Genomic DNA, 24,781 nt, shown 5'->3' with positions numbered 1-24,781 from the left:
CCAACTTCCAAACTGTTAAAGCTGAACTATGTTGGCTCATTGTGGAACTTTGCTACAAGTCATGTGCAATTTTTCTAATTCTTCTTTTGCTGCTTTGCCAATACAAAAGCAGTTCAAGAAAGATCCAATTTTGCTGTTGCCAACGCTGAGTGATGTTTCGACATGCTTAGGGATTTCAGAGTGTTTTGAGACCTCTGTATTCCTAGGAGAGGAAAAAAAGTCTTTAACAGGCTTCCCACATTGTTTAGCGCATCCTGTGGATAATCTCTTGGAAATACAAAAATTGTAAGAAGGGGAAAACAGAGCACATAGGATTTATGTTAAGTAAAGATAGAGATATAAGATTTATTTTAAAAAATTCAGAGTATCTGGGTACCTAGAAGCCATTGTACACTTCAAGAAGACATCTAATTGTCCAAAATGATTTTCTTAATGGAGCCACTAATCAATAATTTCTGAAAATTACTAGAAGGACAATTAAAAAAAAATTAGATATTTAAAGGCAGAAGTAGACAGCTGCTGAGCTGAACAAATACAAAGGACCTACCTGCCACCAGATGCTGTGAATTGCATCTTATGTGACCTCCAGGACTAAGATGATGTCCAGGAAAGGAAGCCCTGTTGCTGTATCTACTTGTATTAGCCCTGTAGCTGAACAGTTTTTACTAAGTTTTACACTTCTGAATTACTTTTGAAAATGTCTTGGTGATACCTTGCCTATGTACTCAATAATCTGACTGTAGACACTGAAAACCTTAACCTGAGTGCTCTTCTACAGCTCCTTACTAGAATGATAAATTCTCCAGGAATTACCCCAGCTAAGGAAGCAGGAAGGCAGAAGAACAAAATTCTTGCTATGATTATTTTGTTACTTGGTCCTGACTGCTCAGAAGAAGGGTAGGGAGAGAAGGAAGGGAGAATGGATGTTTAAATACATACTACAAGTAGGAACTACCTTCTTACAGGTAAAGATCAGGGGAGAAGCACCAGGACAATTTAGCTGAATCTGATTAGGTTTACATCTCAAAATATGCTGAAAGATGTCACAGGTCTCATTAAATATTTGAATGAGATCTTTTCTCATTTGGAGTTGCCTTTTTCCAAGAAATATAGACAAGCCTAATATTTTATTTTATGTCTTCTGTACTCTTTTTATTTACATATCTACCTATGATTACCTATCACTGAAGATCTTTATTTCATTAAGTATTCCATTACAGCACTGAGGCCACCTCAATGGCAGAAAAAACTTTGCCAAGAAAAAGGACGCCAGGGAGTTATGTGTTCTCCTCCTTGTACTTTTAAGGAGGAAGAACATAATTTCTGCCAAAGGCCTAAGTTCTTCCTTGAAAGCAAAATTCACAGCAAAATTTTCAGCAGTCTAATTGACTTTACAATTACCGTTACTAATTTACAAAAGTCCCCTTTTGTAGGCAACTTGGGCATGTGGGAGTCAATGAGGTTAGCCTTACAAGTACTTTTGAAACTGGGCTGCTCCTCTTTTCCTCTTTTCCTTTTCATGTTCCAAAGGTATTTGCACTTTTCTGAAGTAGTTCTTCTCTTCAGCCATCTGAAAAAAATACAAAGAGTTTTCTCAGTTATGGGCTGTTTATACACACATAGAATGCAGGTAGTTTTTCACACCAAAGTGCTACAACAGAGAATCTCTGATAATTTTTCCCTACCCCACATCATATTTATACAGATATTTTCTTTTTTTACATCTTGGGGTTTTTTGGTGGGGTTTTGGGTTTGGGTTTGTTTGGTTTTGTTGTTGTTGGGGTTTTTTTTGAGGGGGAGGGGGTGAGGTGCGTCCTTCGACACACCTATTGGAAAACGCTTAGCTGATAGATGAGATTATTTGCCAAAGGAATTTTAAGGACTGAGAACATTTGAAGAGTGAGACCTTGAATCACTGAAACAAAACCTATCTGTCTTGTAACTTTATTCAGAATTTCACAATCCTTGCTAAACTGCAAGATAAGGGCCAAAGGCAACAAACCAGCAGGAGCCAACTCAGAATGTGCCAAAGTTCATAGAACGGTTGCTTCAGGCTGAAGTTTGTTGACCCTTAATCACTTGGGGTCATCAGTGGTCCTGCTGCAGGGCCCTGCAGAACGTGAGTCCGATCAGATCTCCTGCTGCTGCTGTCCAGGCTACAAGTAGGGTGGAGTGAAAGCTGGGATACAGGAATTTCAAGGCAGCATTTCATGGGTGTCTGCCTGTCAGTGTGCTCTTTTGGACTGCTATCCTTGTGTAACACATGTGTTCTCTAATTCTAAACTTCCTTAATCTCTTGCAAATGGTGTAGGTGGAGTTAATCATAGCACAGGCAAAAGATTCCTTGCAGTTAGCATACCTTTTATGCTTTCAGTACTGTGTTTTATCATTGATTGAAATTAGTGTAAGTACAGTGTACTTACACTTAGTGTACTTACACAGTTTAAGTTTTAAATCATTTTTTTGTCACAGTGATAGCATTGTCAAGAAATGTTCTTTTCCTGTTAAGTCTCCTTTGACTATTACTATTACCTTTAATGACCACATTGCAACGAGTATGCTAAACTGCTGTGAAGTAATAGTGTGAAAGATTGTAGGGAAATAAACGGCATTTCAGACCCTAACCTTGCAAAAAAAATCAGCATGTGAGCATGCATGAACAAAAACATGCTTCTGTCTGGTGGTCTGTGACTTGTATAAAGTAGTAGCTACTAAGGAATATTAATTTAACAATGATGCCATTCATGGAATAATAAAATCCTTAATGAATATTTTTATGGGCTCTATCATACATTTGGGCAGCTCACAAATTCTTACAAATGTAATCTTTATGACAATGATAGAACTTTAGAAAATGTCTCACCCCTACAAGCTAGAGGCATTTGAGTATAGTCCATTCAGCACACAAAATGCATAAAAATGTTTTGAAAATTCTTTCACTGTCTTCAAAAGTTTCAGAATGGTCATTGTATCTTGTAATCTTCTTATATATGAAAGAGGCAAAAGGCAGAGGAGGTGTGAGGGCATAATGGCCTCTGGAGCAGCTGTGTGCTGCAGGGGCTGAGTGTTTGGTAATCTTCAGAACTTGATTATTCTCTTTGAGAGGAAGCTGGAAGTGGGGAAAAGGAAAGGATAATGACAGTTCATGATTCGCTACAAACGAAAAGACAATCTGGTCATTGCTATCACTTAGTAATATCAAAAAGGGAAATTAACCTACCTTTGAAAAGAATCTGTAAGCACCACTGTACTTCTAAAAGACAAAATATTCTAGATCAAAAATATTCTAGATTCTGTATAAGTTTAGGATTATGAGATCGTAGCTGCTTCAGAAAACTACTCACAGGATAACATTCACAACTGCAGGTAAAGCTGGAATATGGGAAACTGTATTCCTTCATGCTTTTCCTCAAAAAGACTCTTCCCACATACATCAGCAAAGTTATCTCTCTGACTGTTCAAGCGCTTTCTGTAATGTATTCTTTTGCTGGGTATCTGAAAAAGTTCAGTATCAGTCAGGATCTCAGTGTTCCCAGACTACTTAAAACATTATTTATATGACAGAAATGATAATTTTCTTCTAGTCCCACATCAGTCTGCATGAAGATTCTTGCTTTATACTGGGTTACATTCCTTCTGGTGTATGGGTAATTCTTCTGCCCTGTTTGTACAGGATCTTGCACAATGAGGTTGTGGTCCAAGTCTGTGGCTTTTGAGTTCTTCAGTAATACAAATAATGTTGTCACCACTTAAAAATAGGTTTGTGAAGTGTAAGCATGTCTGATCTTGATGAGAATGAAAGCAAAAATACAAGCAGGCCACCAATATCACCATTATACTTATTTTTTAAATTGTTACAAGCATGCTGTTTAATTTCAGTAACGGTACTACTTTAAGAAGTTTTCAGCCTAAAGACCAAGGTAAAACAGTTGACACTAGGAGACAGACAAAAAAAGTTATGGAATTATTAGTGATTAAAACATTTTTTAAAACATTTTTTCATTAACTTCTCTTCAAATAACAATGAGCTAGGGACAGCATTTGACATGGGAAGCGACACATAAGTCTTCGAGGAAATAATAGTTCAGAGAAATCTGAATGATTGACTGTACTCGGTAAACTGTGTTTGAGAATTCATTCTATAGCGATAGAGAAAGACATGAATAAGCCAGTGGACAAGGGATCTATGAGCCTGTTTGTCATCCAGGAAAGACGGCACACTGGGAGAAACAAATCAGTGGGGTCAGAATCTCTGTCAGAGTAAAGAACAGAAGCTGGGGGTGTAAGAACAGTGATGAAGTTACTGATTTGGACTGTGATAGGTAAAATATGAAGATGATGACTGGCAATTTCCATCTCATATAGGTGGGTGTTGACTATCCCTGCAAATGAAGATGAAAACAACTTCAGACAGTAAATATAATGAGTAATTTGTATTTTGAAGTATGGAAATTACATAGTAAAGGTATCATTTTAGGAACACACACAATACATAACTATAATAGGAAAGTGTAAGTGAAGAATCAAGTAGGAATTTTAAATACAAGACTATTTTTATTGATACAAAATGGACTGAGGAATTTAAATAAATAAAAAGCCTGCATGTATTTTTGTCTAGTTTGATTTTTCTTTTTAAAAGTTCTCTCTCCTAGCTATTAAAGAGTGGCTTTTTATCATTAATCTATGTGAATAAATTATACTGTTATCTTCTTCAAAAACCACATGTCATTTTCATCTACTAGCAAATAATTTTTAAGATTTACTGGAAAAAACCTGTCATGTTTTTGCATTCCCTGCTGTCTTGTGGTCTGACAGTATTATAAGCCAATTCTACCCAAAGAACACTATCAGTATCCCTTCCGAAATGAGAAATGGACTCAGTTCTTCCAACCAGTAAATCACCATCCTGTGTGAATTCAAGTGGAAAATGCAACTTCTTCCATAAAATGCATGGGAAATTCTTTCCTAATTCCCGTTGAGTTCTGTGTGGTTATCTGAAGTTCCCACAGAAGCCATACAAGCTACTAAATCTCTCCTTATTGTTTTCACTGAAGTTCTAGTAGTTCAACTCCTCAAACTAGTAATTACTCTGTTACTATGTTTTTATCTCATGGGCTGTGTATGTGCATGTAAGAAGTTCCCACTGTTGCAAGCGTCTGTGTAGGTCAGCTACAAAGTTCAGCAGTGGGAGCTCTGGTTTTTACCAAGCATTGCTATTTCCACCGCTGTGTCAAACAGACCTGCGCTGACTGTCAGATTCTGAATACTCTGGAACTGACTCTCACTCAGCTGGGCAAGTGTTTTCTCAAATAGTGCAGTTGTCCTTCCATTAAAAGGCAGTACATGAGGAAAATTATACCAGTTCCACTTGTGACTCTCCCAAGTCTTGGCCCAATCAGCTGTTCATTAAAACTGTACTGATCCCACTGTGTTAAAGAGCTGTGTTCTTCACCTGCAGGATGAATCTATCCAAATGAGAGAGACTAGCAAAGTATTGAATTCTAGTATTCCCATTTATTATTTTCCGCCTATTTTATTTTGGACTGAAGGAATTTTAAAAGATTTTAGTAATTTCATTTATAAGTAATAGGTAAGTTCTTCATCACAAAGTCTACATAACACAGTTGTATCAATTCCATGTAATAAGATCTTAAATTACTTTGAGAAAATTATTTTTAAGCATTACCGTACTGAGTCAAATAGCAAATAAATTGGTTATCATAAGCTGTATCATGTTAGAAGGCATTTTAAACAGAGATTCAAGATTTTTTTTTAACATGGCTCCTCTAACGAAACACTATAGGACAAATCAAAAGCCTTATCCCCTTCCAATTTACTCTTATTACTCAGGGAGGAGTAGAAGATAATTGTTTGCTGACACCTTTCTATAGATGGCAGCAGGGCATGGGCTTTGTCTTACCATTGGATTTCTGAATTAGATGATAGAAGGCTTTCTAAGCATTAGGCAGATCAACAGCTCACCTCCTTCCCCCATGAGATACAACATGACACAGGCAAGATATAATCCTTACTTGAATGGGTACATTCAGTCAGTTCCCGGGTATCAACTCTTTCAAACTTTATTTCCATAACAGTTTGTAAAATATTGGGCAAGTAAAGCCACTAATGAAGGTGAAGTTGAATTAACCAAAGCAACATCAATTGCCTTAGCACTTGAAGTTAGAAAAGATCAGGGGAAAAGATAGTCTTTAGTGACTGAGGATGAAATTCAATGCTTGCCAAAGTCAAGGAAGGCTTCCCATTGACTTCTCTCAAGTTTAATTCCGAGATTCCTGCACTAAAGCTGTAACATTGTTCAGTGATTTACAAGGAACTATGCTGAGTGATTACTCTGGGAAAAGTTCATTTATCTACAGGTAATACAAATTAAATAAATAATCATAAATGGAATTGGGGTTAATTTTATCATTTCATGAGAAGTGAATACTTTCATAGCATATTTTCCATTTCTGCTAAGTACTTAGGAATCAGCCCAAAGGATGAGTGGTTTGATAACTGTATGTAGGAGTGTGGAAAAGATATCTAAGAATGGATAGCTTTTAAGTCTTGCCAGCAAAAGCGTAAGAAGATTCACTTTCTATAGAACGCAATTAAAGTTCAACCTTGCAATAACATCCACTTTCATAGCAAAATGGTAGTTAATTTTTATATGGCTTACTAGAAAAGGTCGCAGATTGGATTAATTTTCAGTTTTAAAACAAATTATGTAAATGCTTTAGCAAGAAGGTTGGATCCATCCTTCCCGCCTGCCTTTGGAAAGGTGTGACCTGGTTGCAGAGGTGTCTCTTGTTCGGATAGTTCCCATGCAAAATCATTTCTTTCCTAGATTATGGGCAGATCAAGATTTGTTCTGAATCGGTGCGCCTGCAACTTTCTTGCTTTATTTTTTCAGCAAAATAAGAACTAAAATAAAACCTCACACTTTATTTGATTACCTCTAGGCATCAGAACAGAATGATTATCTGTGGCTTGACAAGGGTTTTCAGAGTACAAAAGACCAGCTATGCTTTTTTCTGAAACATCACAAATGGAAATAGGATACAGAGCAGAGAGGACCACTGACGTTATGGAGACCCTCTTCTCTGGTGTTTAGCATATACTCTCAGTATTAAATCAGTCTTCAAGAGAACTTTGCAGACACAACTGACAAAAACGTTGATTTTTTTTCCCTTTATCATAATGTCCAAACAAAATATGGCTTTTTTTCTATCTGGCTTATTTAAGTTAATTTACTAAATTAAACCACTGCTCAATACTTATGACCTACAGCCTGAATCTCTCCTGAACATTTTGTCTCCTTTATAATTTTGAGCTGTCTTACAAGAAAGAGAAAAAAAAAACAACAAGGCCAAAAAAGAAAACCTAGGAGAAAAGATAATTACATTATTGAAATTCTTTAACTCCCAGAATACTTAAGTATGTTAAACAACTTGTATAAGAAATACAAATAATAGCAAGTAATAATTTTCAGTACTTTGTAATTAGTGATAGTCTTAACAGAACATAACTTCTATCAGAACACTGAGATTTTCAACAGCAGCCAGAAATCTGTAGCTGCTGCAGCTTTCACACAGTTTCATATGAAAAAAACAGAGCTCTTGCAGATAGAGGCTATCTGCAAGTGCACTTTATAGTAATAAAGTACTTAAAGCAGTATCTTGTGTCATATTTCCCTTAGCCTCACCTTCCTAATAACTTATTTGTGGAATTTTCAGCATAAGAGAAAAAATTCAGGAAACTTGCTGCAGTGTATTTTTTCGTATGCCAGGTTTGTTCTTATGCATACACAAAAAAGTTTCTGTTTTCTCTAGAACTAGTTAAATGGATGCTTCTAGTGCTAGTATTTCAGGACTGCATTGGGTTATGGTGAGTCAGTAATATCCAGGTTTCATAAGACATATACCAATCAGGAGAGCAAGTGCCAAAATATGTGGTATTCTGTGTGGTGTTTACTAAGCTGAAAGTTTGGATTATTTTGTCCTGTTCAAATGTAGCTTTGAAGCTATGTGGACTTGTAAATGTTGTCACATTCTCACAAACATAGATTGAGTTTGCTCAGACCACTTGGAAATCCATGAAAATTTCTTATTATTACTTATGGCAACACCATCTCCTTCTGCTGCCATTATTTGTTTTATTGATGTCTGTGGAAAGTACTTCAAGACAATCTGCCATATATCTGCAGCATCTGTAAGGGTATGCTTTAAGCCAGCATCTTTTTCCTGCTTGAGTTTCAACTTTCAATGTATGCCTTTGATGCTTTCACAAGAAATTCTTACACTTTGCAGTTCTATAAACCAAGTTTAGTACACATAACAGGAGCTATTTCAGCTGCCACAAGTTCCCTGTGTGTCAGCAACCCAAGCTTTTGTCATTTTGGGGACTCCCTGAAATCTCATTGATTCCAGTTTTCACAGAATTTCATCTTTTCCTCAGACTGAGTGCAGAGCTGCTCTTCTGTGTTCAGCAATGTTTGGCATTACCTTCTCAACCAATTTGTACTGCATCTAAAAGATGCATCCCGGTGCCATGAGGAACTCAGAGAAAATTAGTTCTGTCTTCATTCTAAAAACTCTAAGAGAGAAGATGGTTTTGAACTAGATACCCTAGCTGAAAGTGTCAGTTTTAAGGGTTTGGCAGTTCTGAATGATGTCAGTCCAGCCATTTTTCAACTCACTGCTTTTCCAGCTCATACTTCCTCAGCTTCCAGATGAGACTGCTTTGTGAGACAGCATGTGAAATCTTACAAAGGTATGTTATAGTCACTGTTTTCTTCTGGTACATGTAGCCAGCAATTATATCTGGGAAGGCAAATCAGGTTGATCCCTAGCCTACTGGGTCCTCACTTCTGGCTGCTCCCTTGTTTCTAAATCATGCTAAGCCCAACTGTCAGGGAGTAGGATTTGCCTATGAAAAGTAAATCAGAATGGTCTAGATTTTGACTAGACTAGAAGTACAAAATAATGGAGAAATGAGCATAAAAAAGGCAGACTGATAAATCTTGATCTAATTTATCTGCAGGTTGGCTTATTTCTTTCTCTCACTCTTTGATACTAACTACTAAAGGTTTTTATGTTTCAGCAGCTGGAAGGTGCTAAGTACCTTCCACTGCTCTCACCACATTTATGCTTATATCAAAACAGGCAAATATAAAATAGAATTTTCATTCTATAATTCTGTCTTTAGAGACATAGCAAGTTTTTGCAACTTGCTTCATACACGGACTACTCCTTCCCCTTTGAGTTCAGTACACAAACATTGAGTTTGAAAGGTCTAAAGTGTATGGGTGGTCAAGAGTACGGCATTCTTCTATTCTTTTCAATGAAAAACAGGCACTATGTAGAAGGACTGTACAATGTTGTTTTCTTTGTTCGTTGGATATTTTATTTTCATTAAGCCATATTTCTGCTTACTTCACTGCCAAGACACAAGAAAGAAATTGCTTTTTTAAAAAAGCCATCTACCCTTCCTGTGGCAGCTCTGTAATTTAAATTTACATACAAAACTAGGGACTAATGTGGGTGGATTTCAAATTTTATGTTTATCCTACTCATATGATTCCTTTCACAAATTGTTTTTCATATGAAATACAGCTACTTTGTCAGAAATCTACTCTGACAGTCTGCAGGCTATCTGCTTTCAAAAAAACACCTATTCTTTTCATGTGGTGAAACAGGATTTGTGGCTTTCTAGAGTTCTTTGCACCATCATTAATGGTCAGGAATACTTTTAAATGCTTGTGAAATATTGGTTCTAGGAGAGTTGAGTGTGAACATAAGATTCAGTCAAAAGTGGGTTTTTTTCAGAAAATGTTTCATACTTGTAATAGTCTCTTTTAACTAAAACATGGAATAATTCAAACTCTCCTCAGGGAACTGGTATTGGTATGACTTTTGTGTGCTTTTGCCCTTCGGAAAGTTTTGAAAGCTTAGAAACTGTGAACTACATTTTTGTAATATGCCACACAAAGTTTGGGAAAGTTGGAACAATTCAGAAAGAAACTTTACTATTAGGGCATCATCCTGGGGAAACAGAGAGAATGCCCAGAACTTCACAGAATTTGACCTGCTTACTACTTTCAGGATCTGCAGTGTATCTGCCTGCAAGTCTGAGTGAGATTTTCGTGGGAATAGCGTGGGAACACAGACATTGATGAGATACTTCTTGCTTAGTGCCTGAAGAAACCAAAAATAAAATTCAGAACTAGCTAACTAAATAAAGTGATCCTGAAAGAAGACCAATTTTAGAACTCCTGGAAAAAGAAGGAGCTTAAAAGGGCTGTCTTCATAGTAAATATAGCAATTAGTAAATGATTTTATATAAATCCTGGCTTTTAATACTAGACTTTATTATATTTATGCATATCCATATATGCACACACAGAACTGTGTCTTTAACAAATAAATGTACGCAGCATAGTCAAAATTATAAGAGAGAGAGATCAATTTGAGCCTTTGCTTACTGGAGTAATTAACAAAGTTCCTACTGAATTTAGCAGAATTCTGTTTTGTATCAGTAATGATATTTTTTAAATGAATTAGAAATGTATCATCTATAGAAAATAATGTTTGGAACTCATCTGAGGTAAATTAATGTCAGTATTGAATATCTGCAATTTTTAAGTGTCCCATGAAAAGAGTTTATAAAATAAAGGTTTTTCAGAGAGAGCATATCTTTCACCCGCTATAGTTAACCATTGTTTGAACAGATAATTATTATACCTGTTAATTAAGATAAAATATGCAGTGTCATTTTTATGATGTAAGAACCTGTTTCTAATTTAACACCTACTGATTCCAACAATCCAAATCTTAGAAAGAAATGATCTAAAACACAGAACTTCTTACTGGAAAATATTTTGATATCAGAATGCAAACTCCCAAAATAAATAGCATGCTAGATGATTTACAGTAAAAAAAACTTAGTAATTGTAAGAAAAAAAGTGTGTATATGTTCAAAAGTTAAGATTAATTGGTTTTCTATGTTTTAATCTTGTAATATACTAAACTTTTATACATATTATGTAGAAAAGCCTACCATAAAACAATCAGAATACTGTGCAGAATACTTTTTTCTAGGCACTTGAAGGCCCCCAGGCATCCCATTTAATGGCAAAGCATTATTGTTTACATTTTAAAGATAAGAAAAATTAGGTGTTTGTAATATTTGTAACTGGAACAAAGATTGTCCAGCTAGTATTCTTGTTCTAATACCAGATCATTACTATCTCCAGTGGTCTTACTCTAAGAAAAGTAAAACCTAGTCTGTCATCTTAACCATGCAATAAGCTCATCCTGACTTTAACCTGCAGCATATATGGCTGAACTTTAAGGTGGTGAATGGAACCCAGAATCCCTTGCAGTCAGCTGCAAAACAGACCTCCTTCTTCCCAGGCTTTTAAAATATGTTGGCAGCATGAGCAAAACTACACAGATGTATGAGTACTTCTATTGGTTTCTGGATTTTTATGACATCAAAGATACTAGCTTGTCATATAGTATCTGGGAATGAAATGTGATTAACTGCACAAAGATTGAAGATTTGTAGCATGTGTGTTGGCTGTGCTGATGTCTGTCCATGTAAGTATGTACTATGAAATGTCAGCTCAGATATTACCAAGTTAAGCAAGGTGTTGCAAGATCCTAAAGAAATGTAGTAGGAATTGGTCATATCACAAACCTGGAGTAACACTCTTACTGGTAATACTTTCAGCTGGAGAAACTGTATGGCAAATGTAAGATGTATTTCTCTGGTTTACTAATTGTACCAGAGGAACCAAGGTTTTGGTTATATGAGCAAAGGAAATTTGATACTCAGTGTGACCAGAACTTAGATATTAAAGTAAAAATGCTTACAGTTGGGTGGGGATCTCAAACAACAAAGGGATATTTTAACATAAAGAGTATTTTAGCATAAAACAGTTGTGCAGATGAATGTTCCATTTTCTGAAGAGGTTTTCTGGGGACTTGGGGTATTTTTTAGAACATTCATTGTGTTTGGATTAAAAAAAAGTCTACTTTGCATCATTTCCTTAGGCCCTTCTAAGAAACAAAGCTCACGTTTCTTTTCCCAGTGATAAAGAAACTTCTCATTTTCGCTTGCTGAATATTTGTATCTATTTATTGTGTCTTTTGGAAAAAAGGGGAGTTGATTTCATATAACCAATATCTTTCCAATATTTTTTTTAAATCACCTTGAAGGAAACAGATGTTCTTGAATGAACTAAAATACAAGTTTTCTTACTTTTTCATTCAAAAGATGTCTTCTTGTCTTACTGCCTCTGTCACCCACAGCCTTGACAAGTGCTTAAAGGTCAGCACACTACTTATGCAGAGAGCACTCAAAAGAACTCATTTCATTTCAGCTGTCTTTCTATTGGGTGATCTACAGAAATACTAACTTAGTAAGGTCACAGTACTGGTGTTTGATTTTTAAGTTCACGCTCACTAAGGACCTATGCTGGAGCATGAACAAACTGATATTCCAAAAATATGGTCATATAAGCAAAGGAAATCCAGTTGGCATACTTTAGTGTTTATTCCTCTCCTTTCTACCTCTTCCTCCTACCCAAGGCAAAGCCACTGTCTTTGTGTGTGCTTCTACTCCTTGCCATTTGCTTTCTCCTTTTAAAAGCAAATAATGCGGTTTAAGTTGATCTATATTCCTCTATGTTTTAGTAAACCAAGAAGAAATGAAATTATCACATTCAGCTACTGACTTGGTAATAATTTAATGAAATGCATTAATTTGGCACTTACTCTATTATGTTCACCCATGCTACCTTCCAGAGTTAGATACACTTTTTTCCACAATGAAACACCCCACTGACTTTTCCAAACCTGTCACTGGTTCTGTTTGGCATGCTACCTGCCTCCATCTCTCCACCTCATGATTAGCATCACTATTATGTGACTCTTCATCTTTCTGAGCAACAAACTATGATGTTCTGCAGAAAGTAGAGGTTTCATCATCACGGAAGATGTGTAGTTTTTTAGTAATTTATTCTTCTATGCCTGGAATAAAGCTCAAAATCAAGAGCCTCCCTAAGGATCTGCTTTTGATCTTTTCCCACGTGGTCCAACAAATGTAATATCAGTGACTGAATACACGAGACTGTGAGCACAAAGATTTGAGCCAAAACATACATACCATGTTTTAAAAACTAGTTTCTCAGGGTTTGCTTTTTTATATTGAAAGAGAGAGACAGCGAGAACTCAACTATTGTAGCAGCTTGCTGCTGCTAATGATGGGAGGAGTAGCCAGCTGGGATTACCTACAGAGATTCAAAAGAACAAACACACAGAATCAGTGTTAGTAGGTGTCAATAATTGCTGCAATGCTCTACACCTGATTTTCTTTTCAGAACATAAAGCTGAACACAGCGAGGTCTTTGTTGACCAGCTTAAGCACCAATCTTTTGCATACAATGATATTCAAGAAATTCAAATATGATTTTATTGTTGGTAATTTCAGTGAGATCTGAATCCAGGAGATGAACATTAGTGGAATTCAAAAATGTAGGCAGCAATCAACCATTGGATTTGGGCTGACATCACAGAAAGATCATTAGAATCAGATTGCTCAATTCCATATCTGATGATTTGTATTGCCAATATTTTTCTCAGTTAGCTCATGAACATCCAGCTTATCTATTACAATAGACTCTGGTATTTGCAGCGATGGATGAGCTTCCTGATTTTCACATCTGTACCCTTCAAAATTAGTAAGTGACTTGCTTTTTTTAAGATGAAGGGCAAAGGGGTCCTCTGTTTTCTTTGAGGTGACTAGGGAAAGACAGGAATGGTATAATTATTTTTTTTGTTATATTTTCCCCTTTTACTCTGCAAGTAGGTGCTCAAAGGTAGTTGGTAACTTTGAATCATGTAACAAATTTTACTTTCTGTCATCACGTGATTGAAAGACTTTTTTATTTACATGAAATATGGACTTATTCTAAGGTTGCAAGTTCTATATGCAAGGAGATGAGAAAAGACTGAAATCACCTGGGATTCCTGTCAGCCATGTAGAAGCATTCCCAAGATTTAAGGGCTTTAAGGCAAAATCACATTTGTAGACATTACATGATGCCGAAACAAATGGGAAACATGAGTCTGTAATTATCTTTTACTGCTGCCTTATAGAGCTGGGTGCCCTCTGGTTCTGAAGTAGTTCAGCTTTGCCAGTGTTTTAGCGTTTATTGATGTGTTTATTATTGTAAAAAGTTTTTATAAGATAAACATTAGCTAAACAAATGACTTCTGAGCTTGGGAAAAAGCTCTCTGTGTGTAAATGAACCCTAATAGAACCTCTGGTGATTGATGAAAAGCATAAGCACTCTTGGGGCTGCTCCAGTTCTAGAGGTAATGTGTCAGATCTCAGCTTTGGTGTTAACATTCAAGTTATGTTTTCTTTTGGGAAGAGATACATATGTTTGGTGGAACTGGAGGAAGCACAGGTTTTGTTGTTACCAAAAGCTATACAAATGTTCCTTAACATTAAACTAAAATTTAACTGACCTCTCTTTTCAAGCACTGTATGTCCACCCCAGTAATTAAAGAGCAGTTCAAGTGGAAGCAGAGTTCCTTATCTGCTGAACTCCTGGGAAGTAACAAAAATAAGTTTATTTTACACATTTGTTTTCATTCCAAGTCCTAATATGCAAATAAGATGAGGTCTAACAATTGCTAGTTTTAAAAACTCATAATTACGTTTAACAAAATATGTGATGGTATCTCTTGGTATGTAGGAACTTGTAGCAGCTGCTCTGAAGACTTTAGCATCCCTAAAGAGAAAGGACTTAATTCTATATTATGGCCAAATTCTACTTAATGGACAAGCTGAAGACAGGCTGTTGTCTTATCTGTCATATAAACCAGCTGTATGTGGTCCTGACAGATTTCAGAGCATTGGGAGCTTACCCTGATCTATGGGAAGTCTATAATAACACCAAACAGGGCACAAGACAGTTATTCTGCATCTTTGTTTTGCACTTCCAATCCAACAAAAGTCACTCTCTGCCAGCTGAATGACGAAGACGCAGGAAGTTACTAGACCACCCCAAGTGCAGGCTCTTGGCAAGTGCCTCATGGAAGGAGAACTGCCAGCCATCCAGCACTAACGAGAAGGCGTCTCTGTGCATGACCTCAGTGGCATAAAGAGGTTCAAGCAAACAGAAATATCTAGTCAGAAAACAAAGTAGTTGGGGAGAGCATACAACTGTTTGGAACATATGCAGGCAAGCGTACAGCTTTGTACTTCCACTAAGACTAAATTCATAAACTTAGTCAAAGACCTCTCAATGTGACATTAATTTCTTTTTAAAATTGAGTTAATTGATGTAGCTTTGTTGTTGGGTGGATTTTAATTGCCTTCTGCTCTACTTTAAGTAATTGCAATCTTTAGTAAAATGAAAGACCACAAAGAAGAAAGACCTTGCTAAATTCCCCTTCTGTAGATGGTCTGTCCTGAAAGTCGGTGGGTTGTTGGGGTTTTTTTTCTTCTTTCCTTACCCAGATTTTTAAAATAATGAAATCATAAAAATCATGGAGAACTGAAAACCTACTTTAAAACTTACAAATTTAATAAAATAATGTTTTGTAAATAATTCTGAATTATAAACTATTCATTCTCTGTTTTTCTTCTGCATTATTGCTCTGATTTCAGTTCAGTGCTAATACCAAAAGATTACTTTAAATTAATTATTATTTCTAAAAAGGTTTTCTATATGTTTACTCTCTTAATCTGATCCATTAACAGAAAATACTTTGATTTCAAAAAATCAAAACTTTCCAGTAGAGAGATATTAATTTAAAGTTTTGTTGCAATGAAGATAAAATGGAGGACATTTCTGGTTCTGCACTGCAGTATTTTCCTAATTTCAAACTATGAATGATCCCGGATTTTTTTCTTCTGTAAAATAGCCCAGTTATTTTTAACTACTACTTATCCAAATTAGGAAAACCAGAGCATACCTTCAAAATAAAATAAAATGTATATTTAAGGACTCCAGTTAATACAGGACGTACACTGTTGGATCAGAAATTAAATAATGCTTAAAATTTGTTTTCTGTCTAAGCATTGTCGACCTCAATTTTCAGGTACAAGATCGCTTTTGTTTACTGCTGTAGATTTCTCTATCATTCAGTTCATTAGTCCTTCCTTGCTAATTTTATATTGTGTTGCTATTACCTCCTTTCTTGTCAGAAGTTCAGTAGATCACTCTTCTTTAGAGGTTTTTAGATTTTTGTGTGTTTTGATCATTTGAGTAGAAAGGAGACAACAGTAGAGATATTATGGTATACATAGCTATTTCTGGCCTTAAAATCAATTATCCCATTTAAAAACTAAATATAACATTCATTTTTATGTTTGAAAGATTTGTAGGTTGGTGTCTATTTTGCTTCTAATACAATATAAAGTTTTTTAGAATAGGAACGTGGATTTGGTCTTGAATCATTCCAGTGAAAAACACAATTATTACTAACATTGTTTTGCATAAAGGAAGCATCCACTAAGCTGAGAATTTAGAACGTGATTTTTGATTGCAGGAATAAAAGGTGATGACCATTAAAATGCTTCCAAAAATAAGTGGGGAATTTGTAACAGCTTGAGCTCAGCAATTGCAAGTCACCTGCTCACAATTATTATGAAGGCTGGTTTTTCCCTTTCTAGTCAAGTACCAGTATGCTAATGCTTGTCCTGGAGTTCTCCCTTTACCCTATCTTCACAGGCAAAATTGTAAAGAAATGCTTGCAAATCAAGATGTATCAGGTCATTAGCAAAGAAATTTCCCAGCACATCTATTCAAATGCATACTTGAAAAAAGCCTGAATAGCTGACAGCCATCTGTGGTGGAAGGGCTTTATAGAATATCCATCATGGCTGGATGGCAGTATTGATATGTGATTCACATAATGCAAAATGCACTTTTTCTTCTGCAATAAAAAAAAAAAAAAAAAAAAAAAAAAAAAAAGCAGAACTAGTATTCTGGGAAAAAATGTGGATTTAATGGCTTTAAATTAAAGATGCTCTGTCTTGTTTGGAAAACTGAAATGTAGAGTGACTCCAATTGGTTCATGAGATACTGCAAAAATAAATAATGTCACTAGACCTTTATTTCAGAAATTGTATGCTACATGCTCCCGTACAGTAATTTGCCACTTTATACAAACCTTTGCCATCTAGTGTAGTTCTTTGCAGACAAATCAGTCGTTACAGAGCTGTTAGTGTCATGTGAGTGCAAGGAAACAAAAAGATAGCTAATTTTATTCATAATGGCTTTGGTTTGGAATCAGTATTAAAAAAAAAACATATAGCATTGCACTACAGTTAAAGGAGAGCCACGCTGTGTTCAAGTCAAACTCCGCGTGCCTCAGCTTTTTACAATGGCAGTCTTGCAGCTCAGCGCACCCTCACTGCTGCTTCCAAATGCACTCTGTCCTTTTGGCAGATGGTGCCTCCCCTTTTCATCACTAAAACACTGCACACATCCATGGATTATACCACTTGTAATCTGAAAAGCTCTAGTGCTAATGTTTTAGCCCAGCTCAGAGGTGAAATAGGTGAATTTTGACTGTAATGGAAGGAAAGTAATTTGGGGAGATTCTTTCTTTCCTGTTTTCACAGCGAAGAACTGCACATGTCCAAAACAAATGGTTGCTTTTGGAAATCATGGGCTTTTTGTTTGGTTGGTTGGTTGGTTTTTTGTTTACACATTTAGTTCTCTTTCCTGTTAAAATATTCTTAAAAGCTCTGGAAAAAATAGTTATTTTCACTTTGGCCAAACAAAACTTTTAATTTCTACCAAAAAAATATTTTAAGTTCTGATTTATCAGAATTTTCCACCATCTTCTTTCTTGCTAGAAGACAACTTTTCTGTCTAATTTCTAATGAAATTCTAAAGCAGTGGTTATTTAACCCAATATTACTGGTAAACCTTTCTGTCCAAGCAAGGCAAATGCAACTTTGAAGAAAAATGTCCAATATAGCATTTTACATGCATTTTAATGTCATATTTGCAGACAGAATATATACAGAAAATTAGTTGCAGTACTGTAAGCATGCATACAAAAATTTTTAATATGACATTTCCAGTAAGATTTTCATAGGTTAAAAATAAAATTCTCTAATTTAAAATAAAATCCTGAGTATATTTCAGTAATGGTCTGATACAGATTTCCTCTTTTTTTTTTTTTTCTTTTTTCCCTCCCCCTTGTTTTTCTTGGTGCTCTTAAGAGCACATACCATTAAAAATATAGAGAGGAGCCTGACTTTGGGGGGTGTTTGTTGAAATCTCTGAAGGGGGTGTAAAAAGGGCATGCGCCTGCTTTTTTTAAAACACGTGACCTGATCATGTGGAAATTCTTAGTCTAGTTCTTTAGTTTTGTAAGAGGAATGAGAAATAATGCAAAGTTACAGTGAACCCATCTGGCCAAGCAGGAAAATCCGGTTTAATTGCTCCATTGCCAGAAATGTTAAATCACTTCCTGGGAATGCGGTTCATTTGGAACATATGGAACTCATTGGAAGGTCTCCAGTGAATTCAAAACTGTACTGAAGATGAGAGCATTTCTCATAAGTAACAATCATGTTTTCCCACCGGGCAGCATGTAAGCAGTATGTGTAGCTGTATTGACAAAAAACTAAACCAATAGTTGGACTGTCTGAGATCTTGTTGAACAAGATTCACTCGTGGTTTGCTTAATTTTAAATTTTTAAGAAATTCTAGCTGTGTTATTTTAGGATTCTTTTTCTCAGCCCTTAAGCAGCAATAGAACATCCTGACAGATTTTTTTAGCTCATTTTACATCTTGATTCAGCACATTTACACGCTGTTTAGAAAACAGACATATTTAAAAGTATCATCCAAGATGTCTTTGTTAGAGTGGATTCAAAACTTGTAAGTATGCCCCAGTACCATGTTCTGAGTAAAGCATTCCTGTATTTGCAATCTTTACAATGAGGAGAGTATTGATATTCTTTGAAAAAAAATGTTTCCCTTTCTGTTCTAAACAAAAGATTTTGCTTTCATTAACTTGATGATACTATAAGGGCGTTTTTAAAAGGTAATTTCTTTATTCTTTTTTTACTTGGATTCACATCAATTTGAGAAAACATTTGGTTCTTGGAAAATACTATTTTTTTTTTTTTTTGCAATTAATCAATAAGACCAGATCAGAAAAAATTAATTCTTTCAATTTTAAAAACACATGAAAGAAATGGAACCATGTTTTCCTGAAAAAGTAGGCTAATTCTGATATCAAGAAGAAAAGTGAGGCAATAAAAAGAAATGTCTGTATTTACATAATGCACTATGGGGAACCTGGAGCAGTGAAAATGGTGGTTAACAGGTAGTCACCACCATATCAGGCCCTTTTCCTAATTATTCTAGGAAAACTTATATACTCTCTCTCTTTACAAATTTCTCACTTTACAAATTTCCCTCTCAGACAGACAATAATAGTGAATCTGGGGGATTCTTTCTTATTTTATTATTTTTCTTAGCCAGTGTAGCCACTTAGGTCTGGGAAAGAGAAGGAAATTATATATGGATTTTCAAAATTCTATCAATTATTTTTTAAAAGAAATCTATACGTGATATACTTTTTCTTTCTTTGCAACTGATACCTTGATTCATTCTGCGATTTTGTTGTTTCTTTGGCATGTTAACTTTCTTGTCTATGGAAGTTAATGTTTTCGTAGCATTGCTGGAGCAAAATGGTTCTTTTGAACAAATATTTGTTTGTAAAAAGCAAGGAAAAAGGCTTTTCAAGCAAGGCGCTGTTGTTTTGAATAATATTAGTCTGATGGTACAATGTTTTGGATGTCATACTCAAGCAACAGATATTTAACTAGTCAGTATAGGTGAAACAAAGAATCACAAAATAATTCTTATGGCTATTATCAATCTGTAAGGTATTTATTAATGTATATTATCTAAGACATGTTCTATTTAAAATTTTGTAGAAAATATCATCCAGGAAATGCTATACAATAGTATTTTATATAGCAGGACAAATCATATGCTGAAATTAAATTTTCAAAGTCTATTTCAGGAACTCAATAGAATGTCTGAAACTGGTTGGTTTGTTTTCTGTCCATCACTCCCCTTTCCTTTTCTGTGAAATGTGCAGCAGGAAAATCTGCTGAACAAAGGCTAGACAGACATAAGTGAAAGGGATGTAATATTTATACCTTAACTCACATGGCAGTTCTGCACACATTGCATACCCAATCCAATTTCTCATCCAGCCTGTCTTGCCTTTATCATATCTGCACATTCTTTAATTCTGTTTATATGTGTGCCATATGAATTCCATTTTACTATTCATTCACTCTATAACCTACTTATTTTAGGAAAAATTCACTCAGAAAGTTCTTCTGCTTTAGTCTGAAAGAAAAGCATAAAATGAAAGATTTTACATCTGTTAAAAAATAAAAAAATCCAAGTCCAAAAACAATTACAGCAAGTATGAAAACATTTCCTTTACTTGCCTCTGAAAAATTGTATAAAAATTAAGAAAGTTGTATGTTACAGAATAACATACATTTGAGCCCAAATCCTAACTATATGGAGTCAATGGTACAACTCTACTTGAGTTCTGCAGAAGATTTGGCATTTTAGTCTCATTTTCAGCCACACAGGTTTTGTTTTCACTCCTTCAGAATTTAGTAATTTCCCTGTGGAATTTTGTGGGCATGTACTCTAGGATGATTATTTCAAAATGCAATCATTGGAATGTCTTATTAACTCCATCTCCTCCCTTCTTTGCTAGTCTCTTTTTTTTTTTTTTTCTTTTAACAGTAATTAGCATCATAATACATTACAAGACATTCAAATGAGAACTGTATTTTTTCTCTCTGGAGCGCTTAACACAGTGAGACCTTGGTTCTTTCCAGGCTTTCCGGACACTCATAAAATCTGCCTTAAGATTTTATAATGTTTCACTAATATTCTTATTTTTTTAATAGTGATATTATTGAATTTTTTTCTTTCAGGCTATGCCAGTTATTTCAGAGAAGGAGAAGGCTGGTAAGTAAATATTTACTTGTTTTCTCATTTCCTTGTATTTGTTTTGTGGAATAGGGTGTTACTTAACTAAGTGATAAAAGACACTTTTCAACTGTGGCGTTAGGAATGTGTAGGATTACAGACCTGACGAATGTCCATGTAAAGGTTATTCATTGTTTTCTGAATAGGACATTTTCTCTTTCTGAAAAGCGGTCCAGCTTTCTGTGTCATGCTAATAAACATGTTTGAAACTAGCCCACGAAGTACCCAGTTGAATTGCAGCTGGCCCTTACACTTCAGTCGTCTTCTAGATACTAACTTGTTACTTGATGTAAAAATCTATTTGATCTATTTGATGTCTTGATTAACAAACACGAATTCCAATGGGTTTGTTCAAGTCAGTGGAATTTGATGACTTTACTGTATGTCTTTAAGTATGACAGGAAATTTTGGTTATCTGGAGTATTTCACTGGAGATGATAATTTTTATTTTGGCTAAATACTTCCAGAATATTTTAAGGTTGTTTTTCTAGTCTTTTCTGTTTACGTATGCTTTCTGAACACTATATGTACTTTGGTGTTGGTATGTGAAATCTATTATGATTGTCTGTTAGACGCTCAAATGTGTGTAATTGTAGTAAAAATTGTCGTAAGCACTAGGGAATGCTGCTCTTAGCACTATAGATTTATAGAATCTCTGTTGGCTTCTTTGTCATTTATTTCAACTGACAGTTTGTTACTGTACTTCCAATACAGCTTCAAAAATACCTTGAAATATCAAAATGCCACCTGGTATTCCAATATATGACTGATTTTTGTTGGTGATGTTTTCTTGTGTTATCCTGGTGCAGTTGATTTCTTTTCTTTTGCTCATTAAGGGAGAGGAATAGGTCAAAAAAACATTTTTGAGAAAAAAGCCACAACGCTAATCAGTACTGTAAAAGCTATGGAGTTGTCTGGTCAGGGTGTTGCTATTTTACCTGTTGAAGTTCATAAATAATTCCCAAACTGTAACACATATTTAATAAGCATTTTCTTTATTGATATCACCTGTCGTATTATTTGGTATTTCTTTTTCATGTTTATGTTTGGCCACATCCTTTAAATTATGTCCACATATGCAAACTGCTTATAACTGGCCCTACTATTTGGACCTAACTGCAAATACTCTGTCAAGCAGCCATGCAACATTATAGGGTTTTGTACGTATTTAGCAATTATGTACTGTACAAGATTAAAAAGTACCCCGAAGTCATTAAAAAATCTTCAGGGCATAGAGGTGTAATGACCCCAGTTTTATACCAGAGGAATAGACATGCAACAAATGGTGGCTACAGCTAACAACTTGTAAAATCAGAAATAAAACTCAAAGCTTTATGCTTACTTCTTCAGTGTCAAAACTGCCAATTATGTCAGTGCTGATGATGGTATGAAATAAACGTGGTTTTGATGTATGCTTTATAACCTGTATATATGCATACGAATCTGTCCCTCTCTTCCTGCTCAGACTTCAGTGTTATGTTCTTTGTAGACAGCATTATATTTAATACTAAAAATATTAGGTGGCACTTCATGCTATCTGGAGTCAGTTTGCTGACACTTCCATGTACATGAGCACAAGCTAGACTGAATGGAAATGTGGTTGCCTTTTAACCAGTTTTGGCTTTTGTTTAACTCTTTACAGCTCAGAAGCTCAAGCGGTTATACTGTTTTTTTGGAAATAGTGAGCATGTATTAGGGAGATGATTACTTAAATCAGGCCTATCGACTGAAGTCAGTTGGTTCTAGAGGTAATTAGAATTTCCCTTATTTTTCCTAAAGAAAAATTCTGCTTACCCTTCACCAGATAAATGACATTGCATAAGACTCATGAATGACAAAGCCATAAGTAAGGTGTGAAAGCCTTCAAAAACTGAATATACCTTATTTGCACGTCTGCTGTAAGAGAACAAAACAAATATTATTTTTTATATTTATTTGGAAATAACCAACAACCTAACTCTTTCTAGTTTATATTATTACAAACAAACTAAAATATTTTACAAAATATCACAGAACAAAAAGAATCTGTTTATTTTACTACTGACTATGCCAATAACACATTAGGTAAAGAACTTGGGTAGCACTGCATTAAAATTTAAATTATATTGAAAATGTACTCAAAATGCCTAGTCAATTTTTCTCACTTTGAGTAATAAGTAATAATTCCTTGTAGCGCCCTCTTTCCCACTTATAACTCTTTGGTTTCATCTGGGACTGGAATGAGAAATACAAAAAAGTAGAAAGGCTGTTATTTCAGTGTTTCTGTTTCAGAAATTCTATATACATAAGTAAAAACTTGTTTTTACAAGACTTTCTATTCTGTAGGCTCCAGATGTTTTGATACTTTCAAATGCTTTTCCTATAGGCAACAAAACAGATCTTTAAATGGACCAAGCTGCTTAAGCATCTTAGAAGTTCACACATTACTGATTATGTTTATAGCAGCTGTTAATCCTTGAAATTAAATATTTTCTCAATTTTATGTATTTTCCAACATGCAGTAAATTTTGACTACTTCAAATACAAACTTTCAGATGGAATACTTAAAAAACCAAAACCCAACATACACACTATTTTTCCATTTATAGCCAAACTTAATCTGAAAACATTGCTACTTTTGTTAATTAATAACAAGGGTTGCATAACTAGTTTTGGTTGGGTTTTTTTTACAGTGGAAAGTGAAGTAAAACCTGCAATTGCAGAGTCCCTTTGGCAAAAATCTATAAATGATCAGTAGTATATCGAGCAGAACATCAGCTGTGGCTAACTGTGTACACTATTGCTTCAAGCTGTGTGAATTAGGGCATTGCAAATGATGTACTATGGCATCAGATATTTCTGAGAAATTAATTTTTAGGAAGTCTCAATATTGTTGACATTTCTGGCAATGGTGAAAAAAAGGAAATATTTCAAAAGAAATTTGCTAAGGTAGAAATTAAGATCAAACTACATGCACAGTCAGGAAAAAAGAAAGATGACTCAAGGCTGGGACTACTGGCACCTAAATCAGGAATGCAGGCCAGCAACCAGCTTCAAAAGACTTGTTTTTCAGATGCATCTGTCTGTCTTTTGAGTAATTTATGTATTTCCGTGCCTATACTTACCTTGCTGACTGTTGTGATTTTTATTCTCAAATTCTGTCCACAAACTATGAAGAAATTTGAGGGATGGAGAGTTCATCTCACCTGTCAATAATGGCGGTGTCTGTGTCAGAGTTAGCGGTGTTGGCTTCATTTATAGTCTAAAAATAATCAGCATATGAACCTTTGGTTCACCTGGTTATATATCAGCATTCGGTTTATTGATGTGAATCACACATGAGACTTCATGAATGGTATTGGTTAACTCTCAACTAACTGTGAGGTTTCTGAAGCAGTGTTGCCAAAACAAAAGTGAAATGACTGTAAGTCAACATTAGAAGTATTGCCTAAGTCTCTTTGTGGACCTACTTCATGATTTCCCAATTTATCCTCAAATATTTGTAGGGAATAGTGAACTCTGTGACTTAGACACATTGCAACAACAGAGCCAGCTGGAGAGATAGAGTGGATACCCACATCTGGTCAGGGAGTAGCACAGCTTATTTCTCTTGAGGTGATGAAACTATGTGCTATCACATAAACAGGGCAGAAGGTTTAGTCTAGCCCTAAATAAATATTAAAAAAATATTCACACCATTGACCCATAATGTTCAGCATTATAACAAAT

At 35.2% G+C, this 24,781-nt stretch overlaps 1 protein-coding gene and 1 long non-coding RNA gene across 5 annotated transcripts in view; one reads left to right on the top strand and one right to left on the bottom strand.

Annotated features, from left to right (window-relative positions):
• The window catches only part of DLC1 (DLC1 Rho GTPase activating protein), a 230,857-nt gene that overhangs the window by 76,740 nt on the left and 129,336 nt on the right, over positions 1-24,781 (top strand). Inside the window, exon 5 of the mRNA XM_040596312.1 lies at positions 21,019-21,052. Coding sequence (XP_040452246.1) covers positions 21,019-21,052 — 34 coding nt within the window. The remainder of the gene's footprint in view (positions 1-21,018; positions 21,053-24,781) is intronic.
• LOC121089247 lies at positions 1,175-24,389 on the bottom strand. Of its 4 annotated transcripts, XR_005828169.1 has the most exons (7): positions 24,178-24,389; positions 23,218-23,287; positions 22,868-22,969; positions 14,538-14,619; positions 13,171-13,294; positions 3,221-4,382; positions 1,175-3,109 (listed from the first exon to the last, which is right to left on the bottom strand). It is a non-coding gene; the product is annotated as an uncharacterized LOC121089247 (long non-coding RNA). The 4 variants fall into 4 exon arrangements; XR_005828168.1 differs by having other exon boundaries at positions 1,175-4,382; XR_005828171.1 differs by having other exon boundaries at positions 1,175-3,495.

The sequence above is a fragment of the Falco naumanni genome, chromosome 1 (assembly GCF_017639655.2).
Source record: "Falco naumanni isolate bFalNau1 chromosome 1, bFalNau1.pat, whole genome shotgun sequence".
In the NCBI taxonomy this organism is placed as follows: Eukaryota; Metazoa; Chordata; class Aves; order Falconiformes; family Falconidae; genus Falco; species Falco naumanni.
The sequence above is the reverse complement of the archived record's forward strand: the minus strand, read 5'-3'. Positions and strand labels throughout refer to the sequence as shown.